The 26632-nt window shown below is 36.5% G+C and overlaps 2 protein-coding genes across 10 annotated transcripts in view; both read right to left on the reverse strand.

Annotated features, from left to right (window-relative positions):
- LOC105211882 (tyrosine-protein kinase Src64B) overlaps nucleotides 1-23789 on the reverse strand; it is a 54921-nt gene extending 31132 nt beyond the window's left edge. For 2 of the 8 annotated variants that reach the window (XM_029040027.2, XM_054228916.1), the window contains exons 1-3: nucleotides 23606-23776; nucleotides 22653-22775; nucleotides 3939-3968 (exon numbers count right to left, since the gene is read on the reverse strand). The gene's annotated coding sequence lies outside the window, so the exon portion shown is untranslated. The other 6 variants (XM_029040037.2, XM_029040030.2, XM_029040034.2 and 3 more) reach the window with 6 other exon arrangements.
- A 709-nt stretch (nucleotides 23790-24498) lies between these two features.
- On the reverse strand, nucleotides 24499-26467 carry LOC105211866 (cold shock domain-containing protein CG9705). 2 transcript variants are annotated; one of them, XM_011183538.3, is made up of 4 exons: nucleotides 26310-26467; nucleotides 25885-26196; nucleotides 25570-25692; nucleotides 24499-25508 (listed from the first exon to the last, which is right to left on the reverse strand). In XM_011183538.3, the coding sequence occupies exons 2-4, from the start codon at nucleotides 26019-26021 to the stop codon at nucleotides 25337-25339; spliced, it is 432 nt and encodes a 143-aa protein (XP_011181840.1). In that variant the 5' UTR covers nucleotides 26022-26196; nucleotides 26310-26467; the 3' UTR covers nucleotides 24499-25336. The 2 variants fall into 2 exon arrangements, with proteins under 2 accessions (XP_011181840.1, XP_054084736.1); XM_054228761.1 differs by having other exon boundaries at nucleotides 25885-26242; nucleotides 26310-26423.
- Between the last annotated feature and the right edge of the window lie 165 nt (nucleotides 26468-26632).

Consider the following 26632-nt stretch of genomic DNA (forward strand, 5'->3'; position numbering starts at 1 on the left):
AAAAAATATTTTGTGAAACCTAATTTATAGCGATTATACCGAATTTTAAACACCTGACATGAGTTATGAGTCAACCGAGGACATAAATTCACTGAAGGTAATGAGTGAATGTATTTATAAATAAATTAGGAGCTTCGAATAACACTATATTTGGCAACATATTGGACTCATTAGACACTTTAAAGGAATAATGAGCTTGGCACCTATTTAACAAAGCCGCTTAATCAAATATAATTGTTTGGATTATTACCTATAAATTCCCCATTACCTGAGACCATTCCCGGAATTTAAGAAATTGCAATAAAATTCATAAATATTATTAAATAACAATTATTAAATAAAAAAATGTAAGTGAAAAAAATCCATGAATAACAATCATCAAATTCCGTAGAACTAACACGAACGTGCTTCTTCACGAATAGTGCAAATCAAAGTTCACAAATTGTTTATGATATCGATGACGTGTTCGAAGTATTTAGTTCATGTAAAGCCAAGATGACAGGACGTGAGTGCATCAACAAATAGTTGAGTTGACGATATAGACACTCATGTGCATACACAGACACACACACACACAATGCATACATAGATTGCACATCAATTTAATTTATTTGTATTTTTATATTTATTTGTCTGTCTGTCAGCCTGCCTTGCCACATCCTTCCACATTGCACAGCGTGTGGGCATATCGTCACGCCACTATCAAAATATGCAAATATTGAGAATATGAGAATATTTACACACTTATTTATATACCGATGGGCGTGTGCGCACATGTAACAAGAAAAAGCTTACACCAAAATCATACTCAGTCAGCAAATACATAGGTATTTGTATGTATGTGTGTCCATTAAATGTTCATATATGTATAAACAAATTTTATATAATAATTTTGTTAGTACAAAATGATGGCCCTGTTACGAATTCATGAGCATTTGGTCCTGAATACACGTGTGTTGCCTCTATAGATCACATACAGTGCCGCAAAACGTATGCTTCGAACGAAAATTGTTATAAAAAGAAGTTTTAGGTTTAAATGTGATTAAGTATTATAGTTTATTCTAACACTTTCGTATTTATAACGGTAGATTCATATTTCAGAAGAATGTTTAAAAACGGTTGGAACATCATTTTCAAAATATGTCTATAGGATCAAGCACTGGTCAATTAAATCGATTAAATCGTTTTATATCGATCTTGGACATTTGTGTCAACATTAACCCAACAAAATATTTGTAGAGATCTGTTTGCATCCCAAACTTATTCTCAAATGAAAATGTCACTTTTTGAGCCCAATTCTCGACATTTGCGGGAATGTCTCTAGAGTCACTGGTCGATTAAATCGTTTTATATCGATCTTGGACGTTTGTGTCAAAACTGAAAATGTCGCTTTTTGAGCCAAATTCTCGACATTTGCACGGAATACGCATGCTGCCAGACAGAATGGTCAAAAATAGTATCTAGCGGCGGCCAATATTTTGAATAACATTTTTGTAACCGTTTTTATACAAAAAAAAGCTTTAAATTTACAAAAAAACGGCGGAAGCAAAGACCATACATTGGGTTTACATGTTTGATTAATTTTTTGATATCCCAAAAGGTGGCGCTTTGTCACTTAAATTTGCCAAAATGAACACTTTTAGAATAAGCAAATCTTAATATTAGAAATAAAGTCAGAAGTTTAGGCCTATCTAACGATGCCTTTCTTTGAAACCCCGTGCGAAGTCAACTATCTTATTTATTTCATGGATATATGAAATCTAAATTGCAAGTCGGTATTTTTTTAGTCAACACTGTACGAAGGTATTCTGGACGTTTTTATTTTTTTTTATCTGAATGCAAGTAAAATAGTTGCACAACTCTCTGCATACCAAATTATGAAATGCCACAAATGCAAAAGGGATATGCAATATATGAAAATGAGAATATTTTAATGCGTTTATACCAACATACAGTATACAGACATGTAAGCGTGTAGACATGCGTGGCACAATTGCAGAGCAGTGGTGATTCTTCGTATTTTGTCAAAGTAATAAATTCTGTTGCATGTCGCTTTTATCTGTACACATGGGTGTGTGCTTTTATGGTAAATTCATTGACATAGTACTCCGACTTAATGTGTGAGCTTGCCAGTTTTTCACACAATGCTTAAAGTTTCTCAACGCATCACAACGATTGACTAATGGCCTGCGATTATTTTTATTAAAGCCCATGTTGTTTAAAGATCTCTTTAGAATCATCATTAAATATATGAAATGTATACATTAAGATGGATGGATCATCTGTTTATGAGAAAGGAGCTATAGTAGGGTGGTGCTTGGTTCATCATAGTGAGTAAAAAAGAAGAAACAGATCTGATATAGTAGGCTCGTTGGACGATTTTAAACAAAGACTTATCACTTTAAAATTGCATTACACCCTCGTTGGTATAAAACAGACTTCAGGTGATGTTTGATGTTGGAAAATATAATTTTGTACGCTAGAAAACTGAATACAAAGTCTTCTCCGAAACTCTGCAGATTACTATGAATGACTTTTCAGATAAAAAAGTGTTGACCGCAACAAAATATTCGAGGTAACTACAAATCTGAGAGTGGCAACAGATTTTTAAGTTCATTATTTAATCAGTGTCAGCTCACTTAGCTTAGTCAAAGCGAGACTTATGCGCTATTAAAGCTTGACCGCTCCTATATCCACACTTTCGTAACAGACTGTTTGCTGTTTATACGGAATATAAACGGATAGTCGCAGAACGCACAAGTTTAGTGTCGAGTAGCATTTTATTTTATTGTTACATTCAAGTTTTCACACACTCAACAACAACAACAACAACAATAAAAGCGCTCGGTTCTAAAATCACAGTTTATGCTTTTACGACTACTTCGCTTGCACACAAACGCACACACACGCGCGTATTAAAGTACGAGCATTAATTATTAAAAAATGTACTTTATGATGTGTTATTTTTTCAACAGAAGCTGTCTGCATGTTGTTGTTGGTCGCATGTAGAGAAGAGCTGCTGAAGTGGTATGTGCGTTTGTTGTTGTAAGTGGTAAGCGAATTACAGCTTCACGCTTCTTCGTTTTTTAGCATTTTTGGAGTAGCGTTTTCCAGACTCTTGTTCCACTACATTGTTACTTGCTCGTTTGCTTTTGTTGTGCCAGCTGTTGTGTGTCGGCTGCTGCTCGTCGAGTTGAGTTTCGTTTTGTTTTGCTTTGAATTGGAGCGCAATTTAATGGCCACTTTGGCACACATGTTGAAATCTGCTCGGCATAACGCGTACAAAGCGGCAGCGGCAGTGGCAACAGCAGCGTTGTGTTGTGATGGATTCTCTTGTGCTTGCAAGCAAACGAGTCTACAGACACATACAACAGTGCGTAGATACATATATGTGGGTGTGTGTGTGTGTGTGTGTGTGTGAAGTATGGATGCAGTGGAAGCTTGGAGTCATCAAAAGCATCAGCGCCAACGATAACAGCAACAGCAACAGCACACCAGCGTCAACAACGGCAGTGGCAGCGGTAAAGAGCAAAACAGCAAAAGTGACTGCAACAACAACAGCAACAAGCGCCTCAGTTGAAACAGTAACTAACGTTAATAACGAGCAGCAATGAATACTAGTTCACATACAAACAGACAGACAGACAGACACACTATTATCTACCGATGTAACTGTTCATGAAAGAAAGCGGTTTTCATTTTTTCCGCTCAAATTAAGTGCTGCTGTTGGTAGGTTGGACGCATTGTTGGATTGCTAACTAGCAAGCATGAGGCAACATTTGGCAAGACAGCATGGCTGCGTTGGACAGTTGGAAGCTACTAAATCTACTCAAATAATATAGTAATCATAAAGGCACTCTGATCAGCTGATTCCAACATGGCAATTAGTTTTTGTTGAATTCTCTTTTTGACATGTGATTCACTTCAGTTTTGCTTACCTTTTTATTATCGACAGTATGTTGGTAAAACTGCAAAGAGAAAAGAGATGATTTTAGAAAAATTTAATAATATTTATTTTATAGAAATTCTTATTTTTATATATTTTAACAGATTGATTTGGCAATTTGCCAAACCTGCTATCATCCAAGCACTTCACCTTTTAATGCTCAACATTCGCCAGTATAAAGATAAAACACCTGGGTTGGCACACCTGCGGCGAACCCAGCGAAGTGACTTGAATTGACATTAGTCGACTTAAGAACTTTGTAATAGATCACAAGCGGGGGTCGAATCGTGAGGGTCTTGCAGTCTATTAGGATTATTTTGGTGCCATAAAGAACAGTCGAAACTGTCTAAGTGAGATTCTCTGAGTGAGATATGAAATCAGAAAAATATATCACAAATTAAACGTTATTAAATGAAACAAGTAAGGAAAGGCTAAGTTCGAGTGCAACCGAACATTTTATATTCTCCCAATTTATTGATATATATTTATTATGATAACACACAATTTGACCCAATTTGAAAATCTTATAATTGGGTATATGAGAGTTAGGGGAAGCTACACTATTAGAAGAAAAATATTTCCTTTAAATTAAATTAAGATACCTGAGAGATTTACCGAAATTTTCGGTGAAAAATTACCATGGGACACTGAATTCTTCATATCCGATATTCGGGGCTTTGAAAAGATATAGTCCGATTTCGACAATTTTGTCACAAGTGATGCTACAGATCATATACAGTATTTGTGTAAAGTTTTATTTCGCTATCTTCATTGGTTCCTTATCTATGTATATATTATAAAGGGAAGGAATAGATGGAAATTGAGTTACATTGGTAGTTGTCGTGGTTGTGAATCGATGCCACGCCTATTTTCCATTTTGTAAAAAAATCTGAGTGCAGCTTCCATCTACCATTTCTTATGTGAAATTTAGTATTTCTGACGTTTTTCGTTAATGAGTTAACCCACTTTTAGTAATTTTCAACCTAACCTTTGTGTGGGAGGAGGGCGTGGTTCTTATCCGATTTCAACTAATTTCATGGTGTGTGGTGGGGTACGTAAGAGAACCGACTGCAGAAAGTTTGGTTTATACAGCTTTAGTGGTTTGCGAGATATATACAAATAACCGATTTGGGGGCGGGGCCACTTGGATCTAGAATAAATATAAAGATATTTCTCAAGTTAGAGTTTAACACTTTTCTCACTCTTAAGGTATGCAATTGAATGCTGCCTAAAATATACGGACTTTATTTCGACTAAGACTATGTGTCACGTGACATCTAAAGTATTGAGCAACATAATAGGGTGATTCCCAGGACTGCTTTCAAAGTTTTCTTAATTTATTAGCCTGTTGAATAGATTTGGATTTGAAATCAGATTAAAACAGACATTTTTTTTTTCTATCAAGGTATCTTTAAATATTCTTTCTTAAATTTCTTATGTAAAATGTATAAGCGTATAAAATTGCTACACTGCTTTGCAGGTCCACACTTAATACCTAACAAAATGGATTATTAATATTGGCATAAGCATAAAAATTACATTAGTGTTAAGTAGCTGAATACATATATACATACATACATATGCAAGTACATATACGAAATGGAGATAAGTGCTCACAATAAAAATATAAAAATACATACAAAGGTTACACTGAAGAATATGAGTTGCATGGCAAACTCCACACACGAAGCCCACACGCGCAAGCCAATGATAAAAGCGAGTTGCTATTGATTTTTATGGAGGCAAATACTTCAGCAGAAACTCAGCGGGCGACCAAATAAGCAAAAAGAAATTGTTCATTAAATAAAAAGCAAAATATGTATTACAGGCCAACAAACTTACATACAACAATATATACGCAGTGATGTACATAGAGACATGTAGAAATGCAAATGAGGATTTATTTAAGAAGATTTGCATAAAAGAAACTTCTAAAATTTTGGACAAAACAAAATACAAATATAATTACTTAACTTATCTGCGTTAAACTTCGTGAACTTAAAGCAGTGCCCAGTCAATTAGACAGTTACATAAAGAAATCAGAAGAAAGCAATGGAAAATGAATTTTTATTTCCGCAAAACAAAATATTCGAGTTTACTTGGCACACCTTCAGCGAGAGTAAGTGGCGAATTTCGACCAGAAGCATGTGTGTATGTGCGTGCGAGGAAGGAAAGTGAAGCAATATGCCAAAGCACATAAGTAAAGCATAAACAAAGGGAGAGAAGGGAAAGGAAAGGCAACGAAGAAAGGAAGTCAAACATAAAAATCAAACAAACAAAATAAAAATACCAAAAATAGCTGAATAAAACGGATTTGAAAGGAAGAATAATAGTAGGCTTACGCAGAGATACAGAGACCCCCACCAACGCTGATGGGGACATTTATGGAGGCTTGTCTTCGCTGCTTGTGGCAGTGACTTTTTCAGAGTCAGCAAACACGCAAGCAGGCAGGCAGATACGCAACCATGTACAATTCTCGACTCGCGTGACACGCATCTTGAATACATTTTGAGAGTGAGCGTGGGCTGCGGAGTGGGTGGAAAGGAAAACATAATGCTGTCGAAAATAGAAAATGAGAACGCAGAGTTGTATTTATTTGCTTTAATATACTAAATATAAATATTAGTGAACGTTTGTACACATTTATGACACTCGTGTCACTTCTTCATTAGAACTCAGGAAGTGGGCTTTTAGTTTCTACTTATTGCATTAAAGCATCTGAAGAATTGGTATTAGTTTGGAGCGATGCAAGCGGGTGTTCGGTTATAAGCGGCGACAGGCAAGCGTGCAAAACTAGATTATCTGTTTGTTTAATGAATATTCAAATGATATGAAGTATAAAAGCGTGGGTGGTAAGTATTGCTCAGTACCACGCTCTGACCTTGGTAAAATTGAAATGAGAGAAAAAATAATGGAATTAAAAGCCTATTATTCATAATTTTGTTTCAATTCAGTGAAAAGATCACCTTAACGGCCCGTCGTTTTACAAGCATAGATGCAATTTTCCAAAAAAAACATTTCAAAAATCTAGTTTGAGAAGTGTTTCGACGATTGGAAGAAGCGGTGGCATATGTGCAGAGTATCGAATGGAGACTATTTTAAAAGCGGTAGCATTAATTTTAATAATTAATTTATAATAATTTTTTTCTTTTTTAAAATACGAAAATTCCCGATATTTTTTGAACACACCGCGTATTCGATAAGATCCCATAATATATTTATTTGCAAGTTCCAAAATGCCGTCAAACGACTGATCGATTGTCATGAAAAGTTGTTTCTTGACAGGAAATCTCCAGGTTTTCTTCTACTTCCCGAAAGCGAGTCTAGCAAGGGTGATGCGGAAAAAATTTTATTTTAATAGTCTCTAAAAAGTATAAATCCTAAAGGAAAATAGAGTACTTTTAATGAAATTACAACTACCACTTTCATTAACTAATGCAAGTGTGGCGTGCTGACGAACAGATAACCTAAAAATTTGGCTTTACTTTTATTGTATTTATTTATACATTTTTTTCGATGAATATTTACAAACATTGAGAAGCTTAGTAGGTGCAATGCACATGAAAAATCAATCACTCCGGCAGATATTCAGCGTTTATACACACGCATTTAACGGCTTTTATATACAAAATCAAAAGCATAAACATTTAGAAATTTTATATACTGTACCTAAGTTTGTATGTATGTCTGCATACCAAATGTGCGCAGTGTTGCCTTCAATCATTTGATTATGTGCACACACTCGATTGATACCGTCATGCCGCCGAACCGGCCGCTCGTAACCCGGTAGTGTTGCCATAAATTTAATACTTTATGAGTTTGCTGGCGCAGCAATGACATTTTAATGCATTTGGGAGCGAGTGAGATAATAGAAATGTTGCAATGCCTGTGCATGGTTAACCAAGGCCTTTGTAATTCGAAAGCCACAACGCACAACCATGTGCAATAACAACAACGCACAACAACATATGATAACAAATATTTGTGTGCGCGACTTATGCATTCTTCCAATCGGTCAATCGAATAGCGAGAAATGCATAAGAGTGATAACTTCCAACAATCAGTTTTGATTGCCGCTAAAGAAAATTGATTGCCGCCGCGCTTTAATGCATTTATTTTTTCTTTCTGTATAATTTCATTTGTACGAGGTTGTGTGGACTTCATAAGAACAATAAAATCTTACGAGGAGTAAGCAAGTCATAAGCGCTAGTCGGCGCATTTTTCTTATGCATTTTTTATTTTTTATTATTTATTATTATTATTATTTTATGTTTAACTCCGCGGCTACACGTGTAATTTTTGCTTCTGTGAACACTCAAGAGTGCATTTCCGGTGGTTTGACTTTAGGCCCGAAATATGAAAAAGGGGCTAAATGGTTTGTAGAATTTAATGGTTATGTTTTCTTTAGTGCAGAGAATTAGTAATTCTCAACACTGCTCTTATCACTTCTTTCTCTCAACACTAATTTTTTTTTATCGTCCATACCGTTATGGTTCAGTAAAGTGTTATTTACTTCATGGTTGCATATTATTCACCTTCTTTAGTTCATTTATCAGCGTACAGAAATATTGCCGCATTTTGTAGGTCACTATTCTTAGTACAATTGCAATAATGGTTCAATGCATCTTTTATTTGCGGTGCAAGACTATTAATTTTGCAATAAATTTCACACACTTACCGTTGTATACACATACAGTTAGAGTAGGCAACATTGGTGGAAGAAAGTGTGTTTGTGTGTTCTGTAAGTATCTAGGTCCCACAAATTTACCCTATAAATTAATTTAATGGCCAAATGCACAGCGGTGCTAACGGAGACACCTGCAGGAAATTTGTACAACTCAGAGCTCTTGTTGCTCCTAGCGAAGAGTACCAACAGCAATTTGATTTCAACCGTTTTTTCAATGCAGTCAGGTGACAACTCTATAGAAGCTAGGTGAGCCGAATTTTACCCATTTTGACTCAGAAGTACTTTATTATAAGTAAAACATTCAAACTGTCTTTCTATAGAGTATATTTCTAGTTCTGGGCCTCATTTTTGACATCTAGTTTTTGAACCTTGAAGTTATAGTCACATTGGTTTTTGGATAAGCGAATCCACATCCCCAATGCAATACTGGATACTTGTTTCAAGTCTTATTCTAATATCTCCAATAGTACTTGATGTATATATTGTAAACTGAAGGAATCACATGGAAACCAAAATTGTTATATGGGAAGTGGGTGCGTTTCTTAACCCGTGTTCCATCGGTAACATCAGGATATCAAAAAACTATTATGTACCAAATTTGGTTCACATTGGCCGAAGAAGTAGACTTATGACTCTCCGACATATGTTCAACCGACAGCGGTTTCTTACAGGGTTTAGTGGTCGAGTGCATAAATACATACGTTGCACATATCTACGCCCGTCAAGAGTGAGTGACTGACCTGTGGATTGGGTTGTTGCAATTTCAATCGATTTCAATTCACTGAATCTATGCCAAAGAAGATTTTACGGTCAATTTACAGACAGCAATAAAGTAATCGAGTCCGATTGCTGGCAGTTTGTAGAGAGCAACAAAATGACATTGTTTGCCATCAGCTGCAGCGCAGCAAAAGTGTCAGCAGAAACTACAACAAAACATCAATGGAATTGTTGTGACAAAAGACGGCAGCGAAGACGTACAAGCAGCAGCAGCAAGTCACAACATACGAGCAACAATCATGCAATATGCTTCTCGGTGTGTGTGCGAAATTCTCAAACACATACATGGATGGATGGCTGAAGAGTATGTGAAAATATGCTTTAGGACACACACACACATATTCATCCTTAAGAACAGCAAATATGCTTAAACATCATTCTGCAACAGCAGGCACTTGAGACAACAAGCAACTCACAGCGAGACAACAATGAGGTTGCTTTCGCAACCGACGCATTCCTTGCACCCTTCTGCTGCATTGAAATCTTCTGAAAAGTATCGCCACAGCTGAGCTGCAGCCGCCTCGAGCCGTTGCCTCGAATTTATGTGGGGGCATACTCGTACAATGCAGTTTACTCGCATGTGGAGCCGCACTCGTTCGTCTAAGTGCTGTGAAATTCGAAGGCAGCCGTATGCACACTTCCTTACACTTCCTGCCACTGGGGTTGAAGAAGTTATGTGATGAATCTTCAACAATTGCTTTTGATGCGCCAACGCTCCGGATAGCTCTGGTGGCTGTCGCCAAGCACATTTCAACTCCCCACCCAACGGAAAACCGAAAAGAGCGCCGTTCCACAACACCAGAAACACCCGAGCCCTACAAAGGCACTCGGGCGATGGCGCAAGGGTGGTGCAGCAAACTTTTGTAAGCATAAATTGGAACACGAATTCCTTGAGATTATTTCGCAGATTCCGCTTTTGCTGTTTCGCACAAATTTCACAGCATATTTTCCAGCGCAATTTGTTCGACGTGGCGTGCTGAGAGAGCGCAGGGAACGAGCGCTTGCGAGCGCCAAAGGGATGGCTTGAAAGTGGGGAACAATAAACACTCCTGCCTGCCTGCCGCGGCCGCCACTCTGCAGAGGTCTAAATGGCTTTGCGTTGTTGCCGTCTTTTATTTTTGCTTTTTGTGGCATCTAGCTCATCTTTTCAACTTCACTCTAAATGTGTGTTTACAGTGAATTTCCCTGATGACTTGATGCGGTGGCTCACACTGATGTTGACGTTGAGTTGAAGAGCATTTTTGTTTCAAGGCGAATTGACAGGGCAGCAATGTAACAGCACTGGGTAAACTGTGTTGGTTGTTGTAGTTGTGAATGTGGTAGTAGTTGTTGTTATGGATGTGTATGAAAAGGTGCCATTTAAAGTTTGGAATGCATAGTTATGAGCGCAGTGCAATGCTGTGTTGTTGAGTGCGCGCTTTTGCCAGGTGTCCTATTTATAGTCATTTGCCGAGCTCTAATTTTGTACTAGAAACCAAGTCTGAATGAAAAATTATTTTAATTCCTTTAATTTTTAGGTAGATTAAATTTTTTTAGTTTTTTTTTTATTTTGCATGTTAGTCTGGGAGAAGGTTTCTGTAAAAGTCAAGAATTAGTTAAAAATTATGACAAAAAAACTGTTGCGTGGAGTCCCTATGCGCGGAAGAAGTTATACTTCTTAGTGATATTCCAAGAAATGCATATCATTTTGTATGAAAGAAAACTAGCGAGAGGGAAAGGCCGTTGATTAGGCTAACGCAGAATATTTCAACCAAAAGCCACACAAAATAGTTGAGAATTCGCAGAAATGAACAGAAACGAAAGAAAAACAAATAATGCACAAACATACATATGCATTATTCTACAAAAACAAGAATTGCTCAAATAGCATAAGCATGGCTAGTGCTTTAAGTTCTCTGCTTTACTCTCATTCACTCTCTCTTTCTCTCGCGTTAATTTTTCAACGCTATTCCCTCTCCACTGAAGCGTTAAACAATTATCGCAACCTTTTCCGAAGACTTATAAGAAGTATAACTTCAAAAATATTCCACATAATAACCTAAGACTCCCACATTCCTTAATGAGTCAGAGGTAATCCTTAACTCTTAATATGTATGCGGTGCTAGAGGTCAGTATGACCGTTTTCACACGGGCAATTTTTGTCGCGGCAATTCTTAGTTTTATAGGAGAGGGGGCGACCAAGGGAAGCGAGAGAGAGAGAGAAATTCTCCTCTCTTCGTCGCCCCCTCTCCTATAAAACTAAGAATTGCCGCGACAAAAATTGCCCGTGTGAAAACGGTCTATGTTCATAGTTTACTCTATGGCAACCTGACTTGACTTCCGTATGCTCTAAATTAAGGGAGGAAACTTAAGTCGGTTGAGACGGTTGGAAGTACGAAGTTCATAATGACACTTCTAGTTTGAATTCAGTTCTAGGAAGACTCTAGACAAGGCTCCAACCAATTAGCTAATGCCAGTCAGTCTCCGCCTGATCTTTTCTTAGAGGTCCTACAACAGTTCATTTATCAGATCGCCGACTCAACTGTTCATAAACTAATTATTCTGGTTAAATTACTAGGGAATGACACTTCTGGATCATTCTTCTATTCAATTCTTATACTCTTTATTGGTATTATTTCATAGTATTTTATGAATAGAGCAACCGATTGAGAGACTACTTTTAACGCGTCAATACACTCCCATAAACACTACTGCCTTATCTGCTTGGCTTTGAATAAATTAAACTAGTAGCTAATGTAAAGAACTGTGTGCTTATAGGTTTTAAGTATTAATGCGAGTTTATAATGTCAAAGCTTTCTGTGCTCGCTTTGTGTCCTTGAATGCGTTGATTGCTTGCGATGGCATCAAGTAGCGGCCGGTATTGTTATTAAATTAGTTTCCCTTTTTATTTTCTCAAGTGCTGAAGTAATAAAGTAACAAAAAGTATTGAAGTAGTATTCCAGAGCATTGTATTCTAGGCGACGTGGACTATGGATATGTATGTACGAGTATATTGAATAGATAAGGCAAACTGTCATCTGAATGGTGTGTTAAACTGCTGATTGCTCGGGCTTATGCTTACACTTAAGAAGCTCTAGTAGCTCTAAAATGAAGAAAAGTCGTTGAGAGACGAGTGTCATGTTGAGCCACCATGCGTCCCATGTACTATTCTTTAGGTTCAATGGCACATGAGAAAAGCTTTTAGCTCCAGCAATTTCAATTGTTCCTTCACCAAAATAATAGGTCTCAAGACCCGCCCAAAATAAGATTGCAACCATCTGAAACGAATCTACTTCAATTTTATTGAAATAGATTTCTCGTTGATCGGTTCATAACAAAAATAATAAATAATTTATTTCATCAATAGAAAAATATGCAAAACACTAATAAAATGCCAGGAGCAGAAATTAAATCCTTAACTTCAATTCCTGTCTTCTAGCGCTCAAAGCAAGATTAAATTCCCTTCAATTGGTCTAAAGTGCATTAAATTAATATATAAATGCATTTTACTTGTTGTCACTTTTTAAATTTTGATTTCCTTTTATTTTGTAGAAAAAGAGAGTAGAGGAAAGCACTTGCTTTCCGGTTAGAATGCGTTGAATTGCAAATCTGCACAAAACCGGCAACTCTTTTCAATGGAAAGCATTTCAGACACTTTATTATGCCGCCAGGAAAAGAGAAATCAATATTTATCAATGAAAATGCAACAACAATGTAAGGTCTACGGCAGAAAGGGGGCGGACCTATAGCTACAGTATGCTAGTACAATCAAGTATGTGGGAGTGCGAACAAGCGCAGCACATACGCTTTGATGTTATATGAAGTTGTCTCCCATGCAGTGGAGAGACGGTTAGAGTGCAAGAGGGTACTCGGGTCAGAGGCTATCGGCTGTTCGAACTATACGAATACTACTATAATTTTTCTTTTTCCTGTTCGACTTTAGTGCCGGCCACTCTTGTTTATTCATATGTGTAGTGTTCGGCAGCAACAATGTTGATACTTGCGTTGAGAATAGAACGGAATGAAATGCAATTGCTGTCGTGGGCTTTGTGTACACACATCGAAAAGCATATTTATGACGTGAACGTGAGTGTGTGTGTGTGTGAGTTCTTCAGCTTCACTTAATTTGCTCACATTTATTCAGGAATACTCCGTAAGCTTGTTTTAGCAGCAATAAAATCCCAGCTGGAAATAGACAAAAGTCAGGACAATGATTGAACTATTGTTTCTAGGCATTTTGGACACCATGTGGAGTAGTGGTAGTAAGCAAGGCCTTGAAACTGTGACCACAGTTGTTGAAGAAAGTTCCTTCGGTAAGATAATTCAGTCATCTTAAGCGGAATAATTTTACAACAAACTCCAATGAGATCTTACTGACGAATACAGGTCCAAAATTTTTCCAAACACTGATACTCTCTTCATCTAATTTATTTACGATTCTTCCAGAGTGAAAAAACTTGAAGTTATAGTCTTAGTACACAAAATTTCAACGTGGACTGAAATACGTCTTCTTGATTCTTATAGAAATTTGTGATATTTTTCAAGAAACAAATACTAAACGATTAGTGATTGTTCCCTCTTCTCTCTGTCAATTTTTATTTTTTTTTTATTTCCAGCTGGGAACACAACTACATCTACGAGTTTACTCGGGCGCGCATTGCAACGCATAGCAAGTATGCAAATTCCATGTTGCTTGTTTGTACTAATATCCTAATGAAATAGCCGAGCATTGAACTTCCTGTCAATATGGACGAGAGGCAGGCGGGAAGCAGCCAGTTAAGCTGTTAAAGCCTAAAAAACGGAATAAGCAGGAAGTGAAAAGTGTACAAACTTGCAAGTTGCACGGCAAGGTGGGGGTGTGAAGTGCGAATAGACACGACAGGACAATGCGGCGTGAGCTCAAGCCAACCGAAGTTATCAATAGAAGCGTTCTCATTGCAAATGTTCAACAAACGGTGAACATGTTTGAAGATAAATATTTATCCCCACATACTCGTACAAATGTATTTATTAAAGTATAACTGACCTAAAGAACACAAGTCGCAGGAAATGATGCATCGCAACTAAATATGAATGGACTGGTGCATATAAGCCATACTTTATTTTGCATATATAAACTGTTTGTGTATAGGAGGTGTTGGAGGACCTGAAAGCATTGTCAAAGCGGAGGATTTTCGTCAGCAAATAGTGACTCAAATTATTTATGTGAAATTTCGCATCGTCTTATCGAAAATAATAAGAATTTATCTGAATATACAGACCACAAAATATTAAAAAAAAATCTCGTTTTATAACAACGAAATGAATAATATCTTAAAAAGAAGTACCGCAAAAGCACATGCAGCAGCTTAACCAAAAAAAATCTACCAACTCTCTAGAAAAACACTCAAGCGATCTTGCTTTGGTTCTGGTACAAGAGCACAGCTCGTGATCATGCTCGTTTCCAAAGAACTTACATGAATTTCGGTTTCGGTTTCGTTTTCGGAGAACTACCATTATACAATGTTTTACGAAGGCATAGCCATAAACCTGACGTCAAAGTCTGATGATTTATGGCAACCACTTTGCATTTTAAAAAACTCCACAACAAATCAGAGGAAATTACATTTGGAGATATGTATGTAGATCTATTGTAGAATCTGTGCAACACTCCCTCTGCCAACTTCGAAAGTGTTCTTCCCATTAAGTAGACTGAAAATCCATTTTCTAATGCGAATTTTGAGGCTCAAATGTCCACAGAGATCTATTCATGGCATCCATTCCCTTTAATTAACGGTAACTAAAGTTACTATCAATGCTATCAATGAATCTACAATACTTAATCACACATTAACGTAGTTAAGGTGATAGCAGAAAATAAACATTACCTCATACAATGGGCCATTAATAATGCAAATTACGTCACACAATGAGAGTATATAGAGTACAGTACAGAGGGCGCCCTTATCGCTCCATTAGTAATTAGTTAACATTTTATAGCTTTCGATTACTATCTATCAACTGCGAATGGAACTCATCAAGTCGTAAAAAGGTAAAATAAAGCAATCAGCAAACACACACATACTGTTAGAAAGTTGTTAATTTAGCATAATGGCGACAGGACAGGATGTTCGCAATCTAAAAAGCTAGAACCTCACACATTTTGTGGGTTTATGTGTCAGTGCGAGAATATGTGTTTGTGGGTGAGTAATCAAGTCCAACAATGGAAATGTCATAAAATAAAAGGGGACACAAGAAATCATTGCGCTTCCTAGCACAAAATTAGGTAAATATCTCCATCAGCCAGCCAGCACAACGATGACGTAAAGAGAACTCAACTCAAAGAGCTGACAGCTGGCAAACGAAGCGCATGGAATTGCCCTATGAGTGACACAAAGTAATGCAGTACTTTAATGAATACTAAGGTAAGTAATTATCCAGACTAAATGTATGAAAATAGGTGAATATATTCCGCCAGCTCGTACAGTGATTCCCACATAATACATCTAAGGATGGATTCACTAGTATTAAAAAGAATGTTGCCTACATTTCGGCGCATTTAAATATACAAATTTTACGAGATACAAAATATGAAACCATAGGAAAATTTAAAATTTTTTTTTAAATTTAAATAACGAAAACTATAACTTATTTCGAAATAACGACATGTGACTTCATTTGTCGACACTCCACTGTACAGTGCAAACAATGGCACATAATACCACTAATTATTCTCCCCTCCCACTCAAGGGGGTGGTTACTAATCGAAATAATTTTTGTATGCAACAAAAAAGTATTAATAGCAACAAATGAAAAGCAACAAAAATGCAAAGTGGAAACCGTCTAATGCCGAGTTGCCGGCCCAACAGCTTGGGCCGCTCAAGCACTCAGTAGGCCAGTGAGTACACAGTTGAAAGCACGTCAAGTGCCACTCATAGCCACGGCGCACAGAAAATGCGCGCCAATGTGAACGACAACAACAACAACAATACGACAACAAGTTGTGAACGCTGCAATTGTACCTTCAATTGACCCTGCCAAGCGCAGTTGTGCCTTTGCCTTTTGATTTGATTTTTAGTTCTTCTCAACTTGATACATGCGAAAATGTGAGTTGACTTTTCCTTGTTCTTCATCAACATGAACTTAGTTGCAGTGCCAAGAGTGGAGTGGAGCATAAAGTTTAGCCGCTCAACTCGCAGTGCAGCAAACTACAAAAGTAGCAGTCGCTCTGTGGCACTCTTGAAGCGAAACTTCTTCAACTCCACTCCGCAGCTTTTAAAGGGCGAACCCCGTCGGCGTTGTTTCAGAGTTGGAACACATCTTTCCATTTGCGCCATTTTCGAGGCAAAAGTACAGAAATTGTCACAGCGCAGAAAACTTAATTGATGATCCCCACTAACTTCGCGCTTTCCAGCGGAGTTTAGGGTTACAATCAAAGTTTCGCAGTAAGCCATTTCGCCCCCCTCCCGCGAACTTCGCTCTCATTGCGCAAAACTTCAGTTGAGCGATAAGTGCGAGTATTTATTGTTTTGCAAAAGTGTTGCAGACAAATGTCACGAGGAGGGTGGCGCAGTTGTTGCTCGAGGTGACATGTCTGTGCCACATTTCCAATTGTGAGCATTTTATTTTAATGTTGCTGCATTATAAGTGGATTGGATGGCAGGTTATTGAGTGACATGGGACTTACTCACATTTTTCTTTTCCCCAATACTTTGCCAAGGTCAAATGTCGACATGTACTCAATTACCGTTATAGTTGGTATTATAGTTATAGTTGCGGTGGTGGCTTTTATTTGTTGAAGGCGAGTTTTAGCGGTATCCTTCTTGAACTTTTGCTGTATACAATAATTGAAGGATTATAAAATAATAAATAAATCGGGAACCCTACGTTTTCCACAAGAAAACTCACTTCTTAGTAACATGTATACTAAAATTTGAGCGAACTCCTGGAATGAAACATAGTTTTCGTGGATAAAGCATATGAACTTGCACTTTTATCCAGAAAATGTGATAGGGGACTTAAGTTTATCCAACTCAATATTCGCAAAACGAGTGTCCAAACCAATGAGGAGTATGAAACCAGTGACACGCAAAACTTTAAAGAGTTCCCGTTAAAAAAAAAACAACTTTTGTCTTCAGCTTGAAAGAGATAATCGCTACAATTTCGCGGCAAAGCACCGCTCGAAGCTGTCAAGGCCTCACGCACCACACAGTATTTTGGTTTACTCTACTTTTTTTTACAATCCACTGCGTTTTCATCTTCCACTCTCTTTGCTGTTCTTGCTGTAGTTGTCATTCCCCATCAACACCCCTTGCAATTTGGCCACACATCACTTTTGCTGCTTCCGACGTGCAACCGGCCGCGGTGGCAGCAACACTTTTGTCCATTTTCCAGGTGCTCGCTCGACTGCATTGCTGTGTTCCCCGTCATTCCCCGCCACTTTATCAATAACTGTCATTGTAAGCTCGCCGCCTTTGTGTCTCTCGCACACAGAGCCACAACCAAGCGGGGATACATATTGCCAGCAGTTAATAGTGATTGCTACAACGACGAGGCAATTGTTGTTGCCGTCCTTCACGAATGAGTATTATTCTTGCCGCGTTCGGTTGGCGTTGCCGGCGTTGATGTCGTTACAGTTATTGTTTATTTGATTTCATTTCATTTAAAAGCTTTTCCGCTATTTTGAATTCGTTTTGTTGCATGAACGGTTAGTGGCAATTTGTTGCACGGCCTCCGCGTACCACCGCTTGCTGGCGCCACCGACTTGTGCACGGGTATTGGCAGCTGTTATCTTTGCCACCAACAACCGACTTATCGAGAGCCAGCTACCAGAGCGCAGGTGTTCCGCGCGTTGCAGGGGGAACAGGTGCGGCATGCCGACACGCCGAAGCGATCGATGGCCCATGCAAAACTATCTATCGATGTGGCAAAGTAGTTACTAACCCAGTTTCACGGGCTTTATTACTTTACCGGCATTACCGAGCGAGATGCATGAGTTTGCGGCATTAAAGTGGCGCAGCGTTGGCGGCAACCAAATGGCCAAAGGTGGAATGAGGTGGAAAACGATACCATGATATGATAATACGCCGACTGTGGAGAGGTGGTGGTGCGGGCGCTGGAAGCGGCCAACTTACCGCGTGGGTAGTTGAGTTGGTGGAAATGCGAGATAAAAAGTAAAATGCAAAGAACGAAACTGTGTTGCATGCGAAAGGAAGAAACGACGTGGAAAGGAAGCGCAGAAAAGTTCATTAGTACGCTCTGGAAAGTTTCAAATTATTTGAATTAATTTCAATTAAGTCTGCGCTTACTGTGCAAGAAACTGATAGTCGGAGCGAGAGACAGAGAGAGTGAGTGAAAGATGGAGTGCGGTCAACGAATATTTACTGCTGTGTGCATATTTGGGGAAGCTAAGCACAATAAATATGTGAGGTATGTCAGTTTAAACCACATTTTTATGAAAAATTATTGTGAAAAGATTAGTGAACTTCAATGAATAAAAAATACTGCGCAATATTTTTTTGAGCAATTCTGCTATAGACTCGTTTTATGGAAATAAATATTTGAGAAATGGACTTCACATTTTACTTTGTGATTTATGAAGTTTATAAAAAGTGCATTTTTGTATTTCTTATTGGAAGCCCTTCTACAAAGGCTTATTATATTCGTGATTAGAGACACAAATATTTTATATAAATAATTTATATTCTTCATGTTGTGTGTCTTTCGAAAATTTCTTCACGTCTTCAACATGTACAACATAATAAAAACATGATCAATGATTTATAATATTAACCCAATCCGATTATTGGGCGCACCGGATATAGTTAAAATGAAAAACCTAGGTAAACGTAGAGCACCGGAAACCGAAGACATGAACTTTTATAAAACTCTAAATGTATCTATTTTACTATGTATTAACTCACTTATACTTTTTTATTGATAATGTTAAACAAAAACGTGCGTAATTTTCAATTCACTTGCCAAAGAATGTAAAAAGTATTGAGTGCGTAAGCTACTTGCAGCTCCAAAAAATAGTGCGACGCACTCGATGGGGACAGACGATAATTACGACGGCAATACCACACTGTTTTCGTTAATTTTTTATTCCGATTTTTTAAACGTTAATGGATCCTGCACGGATGGTTCGCTCCTCAACTCGACACACAATAGTTGACATTGCACCACATTTCGCAGCTGCAAACAATGCAAAGAACAAATACGCCAGCTTGCCACGGCGACAATTACAAGCATGCAACTAAGTGTCCATAGATACAGTGAATTGCAGAAATGTTCTTGCCTATTTACACAGTAAGAAATTACAGATTTTTCCAACAGGTTTTAGTTGCATATGCGATATTGGAGAGACAACATCGAAAGAATTGAGACAAAAGGACATTTGGGTCTTGAGTCGAAGAAGGTACTGTTTCAGAAGCAATAAATTTAGGGCATGGTAGACTCAATACTAGAGTCTAAAACAGGAGTAAGGACTAACTAAACGTCTTCACTAATAAAACTAATTCATGTCAAGCTCTAGCGTTGAACTACAGTGGAACTTCCATAACTCGAACTTTCTATAACTCGAAGAACTCCAAAACTCGAACTTTTGGAGTGGCAATAGAAATCAAAGTTCCATACAAATTTCCTTCATAAATCGAATTTTTCAATCAGGGTATAATACAAAATTTTAAATTTTACTATCGAGGCAGAATTTTAAAAGAGTACATCTATATCGTATGTTCATGAAAATTTCTATAACTCGATTTTTTTTGTGGATTATGGTGATTCGAGTTGGAGAAGTTCCACTGTATTTTCATAAAAAAATAACATTTTTTTTCACACGAAAAGCGGCACTGCAAATGAAACTCCAAGCGGAGCAATAAACTGTTACGCAAACATTTCAAAGAGTCACTGTTCACAGAAGACATCGGTATATTTACACTAGCAATATGTTGTGTGCAACACAATGTGGCAAACAGGCAGGAGCCAGAGCAAAATATTGTCGCTGCTATTTTTAGGAGCAAATATTTAAAACAACGCCAAGGAATGAGCGCTGAAGCGACGTCTCACACAGGAGGTGCTGATAGACGCACACCAAATGTGAGTCAAGTGTGTCTGCGACTTTTTACAACCAAAGCATAGCAACGCGAGATAGGAGCAGCATAGCGATGTAGATACGGAAAGTGACTAAATAAGAAGGGTAATCTCTACATACAGTACGTATGTATGTGTACAAATGCAGTGGTAATATGCATTTCTTTATTGCAGCTACATAGACCAAATAGTAGCAGGCCAATGACAGACAAATAAACACACACTCACTCACACATCTCTAGACTCGCACATAAAAGCCGCGGCTAGGAAAAATATTGAACTGTCGAGTAATATAAAGTCAAATACAGAGGTCGGTCTTCGGGGAAACCAAATAAAATGGAGATGAATGGGTTCAGCAACAACTCGTACAAACAATGTCGCTGGTGTGATAAGACAAGCAGTGAGCAGCAAAGGTGCAAGCAAACATATGCACTATATCCATACATATACATACATACAAGCATGGAGCGGTGGAGCAACGAGCAACTTCAAAAGCAAGTGAGATATCATCTAGTCAATGTTTACCCATCATAGTGCGTGTAGCAAGCCACAATGTGCGTGTGTTTCACCACGAATGATAAACAACGGTTAGGCGGCCGTATTCACTTCTAATAGAGCCATAGAAGTATAATAAAAAAGAGCAAATATAAAAGGTATTAGTACATAGTTTGAGCTGATATTTATAGCATTTAATGTTTAGATTCTTATATTGTAGATAATGGGAGCAGTAGCCTGGTAGGCAGATGCGTGCAACTACAATACCGTGCATGGTTACCTTTGCGTTTTAGCATGCCACTTTAACCCTTATCTTATTTGGACATTTTCGAGAAAAAACTATAACGTTACCGACAGTCTGGCAGTTGCTTCTATTAGCTTTGCTAATCTGATGATTTTATGTACTTAACTAACAATTAATTTCAACGGGCTTAAGTAAATCCTTAACTTTGGTATATTCTCGACATATTTTTCTGACTCATTTACGATTTATTATTAAAATTATTAGAAATAAAAATTCCACAAATTCTAAAAATCAAACCAACATAACAAAATTCGTCAGAAGAACAATTGTTGTTGTTGAAAAGCAAAAATTACAAGGGTTAAATACAAACAGATTCAAAAACAAACAAATAATTTGAAGCTAATACCAAAAACTGCATTTTGTAAACATTTAAATGTGCTTATAAGGCAAGCCTAATAAACAGCACTCCAATAAAGAAGCCTATAGTTGAATATAGTATGCTTGAACACACACATACTAACACCAAGCGTAAACAAATAAAACTACTATTTACTCTCAATTCTTAAAAATAGTGCATTGACTTATTTATTGATACGCAAAGCAAGAATCCACAATAATAACACACAATGCTGAGTGCAGACACATGCTGCAATGTAAAAGAAGGAGAAAAGATAAGGAAAACCGTATACATAGGAAAACAACAAACGATTGCAACAATTATTCACCGTTTACAGCAGTAAATTCCATTATACGCTTTTCCTTTCCACATGCTCTTCATGACTTCTTCAGCTCCTCATTATTTGGAGGCTTTTGATTGAACCAATTTACCAGCTACAAGAGCACATTCGTCTACAACTGCAATAACAATGTGTTCAATTGCAGCGAAGGCAGCTGTGCAATAGGCACGATAGCAGCCGCGGTAGCTGGAGCCATAATAAATAAAAATATAAAATACGAAATGACATTATGACACCATTATTATTTGATACAAGACATTATTAAGTGATGCGTACAAGTGTTTTGCCTTCATGTGGATTTTGTAAAGGAAAGTTGTATGGACACAATGTGCCTGTGCGAGTGTGGGCAATGTTCATATGAAGCGAAAACACATGTGAGGTTCACTAATATAACAGATGAGATGAGACAGATTTCAAAAGAATAAAACAACTTTACTAACATTATATTAAAACAGTTTTGAAATCTATTGTTATTTTAAAACAAATTTCAAATGTTTGGCCATATTACTTTCACGCAAATTCTGTCAATTAATAAATTGTAAAATAAAGATATGACAGTGTAAATACATATCTCTAATTTATATATTATAACAAACGAAACCTAATGTCCCACAATCATGACTACTGCAGTCCCTTCGCCAGATTCATAAAACTGTATAAATTAAGTAATTGGAAGTAACATAATTACAATTAATTAGCCATAAAATTTCTACTCACCTCAAATCCACAACACTGAATCGTCCTCGCTTACACAAAACCGATAGCACTAAAGAATTTTGTCGACGTCAATGACATTTATACAGCTATTCCATGGTACATATCAAATTGGATTTAGTGAAACTAAGCATAGAAACAAATGTAATCAAATTAAAACTGGCTAGATATGAATAAAAAATTTTGAATCAATCTATAGTGCAATCATCAGCAAATTCTACTTTATTATAAAATAATTTATTTTTTTTTAACATTAATTGTTTAAGTAAATATGAGGATTTATTATGAAGTTTAAAAATTACTGACAAATTAAAGAAATAACCAAATATGTAATAAAAATCCAAATGATATTTGTTGCTATGTATAGCTAAAAAAAATATTCTAATGCGACTATTTTGCGAAATATCCGTATGCTAAACAATATATGCATATACAAAGGCATAGATCTATATCGTATATGTATATCGAGAGGGCATTAAAAGTGGGAAGTAATGTAATGAAACGAGCCAAAGGATATCGACACACGTACACGCATAAACATAATAGAAACAAAGTTATGGCCGCTGCAACGGTGGATGTTGTCTGGAAAAGCACAAATCGACAGCAAAGGCTTTTTTTTGTACACGACCGATTGTGTAGATATTGGAATGGTTAGCTGTTGGCAGGACTTTTGAACAGTAGAAAATTATAGTTTACGCACATAGAAAATTATTATTTCACTGAAATTTATCTTTTAAGATAATTTTCAACGCACAATTTTGTGCACAGCATCAAAAAGGGGCGAGACCACACAAACACTTTTCTCAATTCCTTTATTATTTATCTTTTCGGTTTTTTCACTTTATGCTGCGTTTTCGTCGCTTTCACAATGTATTGCCACAAACATTTTCAACATTTTTTTCCACTGCACAAGCTCTCATACCATGTTTATATATTCTGTAGCTAAATGAACTTACGGAATAGTATTCGACTTTTCACTTAAATATAGTTATAATTGCTCTTTTATTTACTATTTCCATTAATTCACAATCAGATTGAACAAGTTTTCATGTTTCCGCTATCCACCAACACAAAACGGGAAAATTTTTCACGCACCACACAAACCGCACACAGAGACTGAACAAAACAGCGTTGCCAATTTCGTCTTCACACCATTTCTGACTACATGACAGCGGACTCATAAAGTCGTTGCCAACCGTTTCGTTTTCAATAAATAAAAAATATTTGCGATGTTTTCGCATAAGTTGTATATTTATAAACAAAATATAAATTTGCGGCAGAAAATAAAATATAAACATTGAGAAATTAATTTCTCAGCCTTTGTTTAACACAAATATATTAGTAATCGAAAACCATGTTACATGATGCCGACCGGGTGTGTTCAGTGTAGTTGAGCAATTCAGATTTTTGTAGGGTTGCACTCAGACTGATTAGCCATCAGTACCATTACAGAGGTATTATAGTACTTTTTTTATAAATGTTTGAAAATAATATAAATATTTTGTTTTTACTAACGACAAACATTCAGCTTCTAATTATAAATTGTTGACTTTTACTAACTTCCGGCAAGGGATAACCGGACTTCGGCGTTTAATCTTCATAGAAAATTACATTCAAATCAAATGGGGCATAGGGGGTAAAAGGAAATAACTATTAAAGTTGTACAGTTAAAAAAAAAAAAAAACAATTTTTTTGAATTATTTTCATCTATTTATTTTTATTGATCAAAAGTAGCATAAAGTACAAATACTATCTATGTAAGCATGATTGTTTTATACGAACATTCCATTTAGATTAATTGTTAAAGCATTAGAAATCAGTTAATAACAAGTGAATAAATAAACCTGAATTACTTTAATGCAAGTGATTTATATATTTTGTATTAATATTAAAAGTATTTACTTTATTTAACAGAGTAACAGAGGATATTCAATTTAAAATCAGTTAAAAGTTATTTGAAATATTGATCGATTCTACGATCAATTTGATAAAACAAGATTTAAAATGGCAGCAACCGATACTATCATATAACCACAGATCCAGTAGCAGCGAATAAAAGCAAAGTTAACCTTGCCAATCTTCCTTTTATTTGTTTACTTAAACGACTTTGTTGTTGCGCTGATACGACTTTTTCACGTGTATACTAGACGCAATTGCCTCTGGCTATTGACGCTTAATTATAATTTCAATGTTGCACATAAACAACACTTGTATACCATGACTCATATCGCATATTTACAATAAACGATATGAATGTGATACGGGTTAGCTAAGCAAACAACAATTTGATTTTCTTATTTTTAAAACGGGATTTTCTTGAGAATAAGAGCGATTAAATTTCATATTGCAGACGTTCCGGTCGCAATTAATATATTTCCTATAATTTGTAAAAAATGTGCTAAAGTATGTGTGCAAAGTTCCCTGCAGCCTATTAGGTTTCTTTTGAATTTCAATTATTTTCGCTGTATTATTACTACTCTTGCTCTTATTGTTGTTGTAAAATGTGTAAAGATGTTAATTTTTAAATGTGTGGTCTGCTCATATAAAATTTGTTAGACTCCTATTTTAATGGCAAATTTAGGTATTTCTAAGAAAGATTTAACTATACACTTATTATTACCACTGGCTAAGGGTTTTTGTGACATGAAAAGTGTGTACAATTAATAAATTGTGACTTCAGCAACATTTTACTGAGCAGGCGAGTCGGGGAAAACGGGCTCCTCCCACTTATGATGCACTTCTGGTGTTAAGTTGATGATTTGTACATGTACTGCTTGGTGTTTTTCGAATTTAGGCGGAATTGCACACAGACGGTACCTTACTTCATCACCTTGTTGTGGCACATATTCACCATCAATACTACAATTTGATATTATTTAGTATGCATAAAGAAAGATCTCGATATAATAGAATTACTTACTCAGATACATGACAGAAGAGATCATCACCTCCTGATTTGGGTGTAATGAACCCATGTCCCTTCGAACGACTAAACGCCTTAACAATACCGGTTTCAATAGGATTTTCCAAAGCGCGAGCGGACCTGAAATTGTATACAATACATTATTAAAAATATATTATAGGAATAATTATTTAGGTAATTAGGAATGCTACAAGAAACAATTCGCAAATACTTCCAACAATAAATGATTAGATGATAGAGGTTAAATGATATTTTTTGCATTTGAATACAAATATTTTCATTTTTGCAAAATATAAAAATTAGCAAACTCACGTTGAAGCAGTGCGTGTGCGCTTGGTTATGATAGGACTGGGAAGCTGCAATGTTAAATTCGGGCTGTGGGTACTTTGTTGCCGGTTAGTGGGGGGCTTACCAGCCGCATCTTTTTCGGGTGTATTCAATTGAGACATACTTTCGTTTTGTTGTTGTTTTCCTTCTTTAAGATGTTAATTTTAATACGTTCGATTTCTAATTGGATAGACGAACAAAATTTAACTTTCGAAAGACGAGGTAGAGAGGAATGTCAGCTTCAAATAAGTACGCAAAAATCTTAAGACAGGAGGCGTTGGGGCGGGTGATTCAGGCCTGAGGAAAGAAAAACTGAAAGTTAGCACAACAATGTGTATGTTACCTGAGATATAAGAAACAAATACACATTAATTTGATTTTATTTATATATTGAATTGCAATTCACTAACTTTTCTAATTTTTAACTAGAAATAACGGAAGAATTTTAAGAAATTTCAATGCAATTGAACTAGGCCTAGGCTTTTTTGCGCTGAATTTGACAATCGGCTTTGCGAAATTACTTTGAGAATGTTGCCGCGTTGTTGTAAACATAAATAGGGCAGTTGTGTCAAAATTTTACCTGAGCAGATATTTGACAATTAATAAATCCTTTATTTTGATTTGTGCAATTTTTTTGAGTCATTACATTACTTTATTAATTTAAATCTTTTTTACTATACGAAAATAATGAAAAAAATAATTTCATTATATGAGTGTAGTCATTATTATTTAA

Source organism: Zeugodacus cucurbitae, chromosome 4, assembly GCF_028554725.1.
Source record: "Zeugodacus cucurbitae isolate PBARC_wt_2022May chromosome 4, idZeuCucr1.2, whole genome shotgun sequence".
Taxonomy (NCBI): Eukaryota; Metazoa; Arthropoda; class Insecta; order Diptera; family Tephritidae; genus Zeugodacus; species Zeugodacus cucurbitae.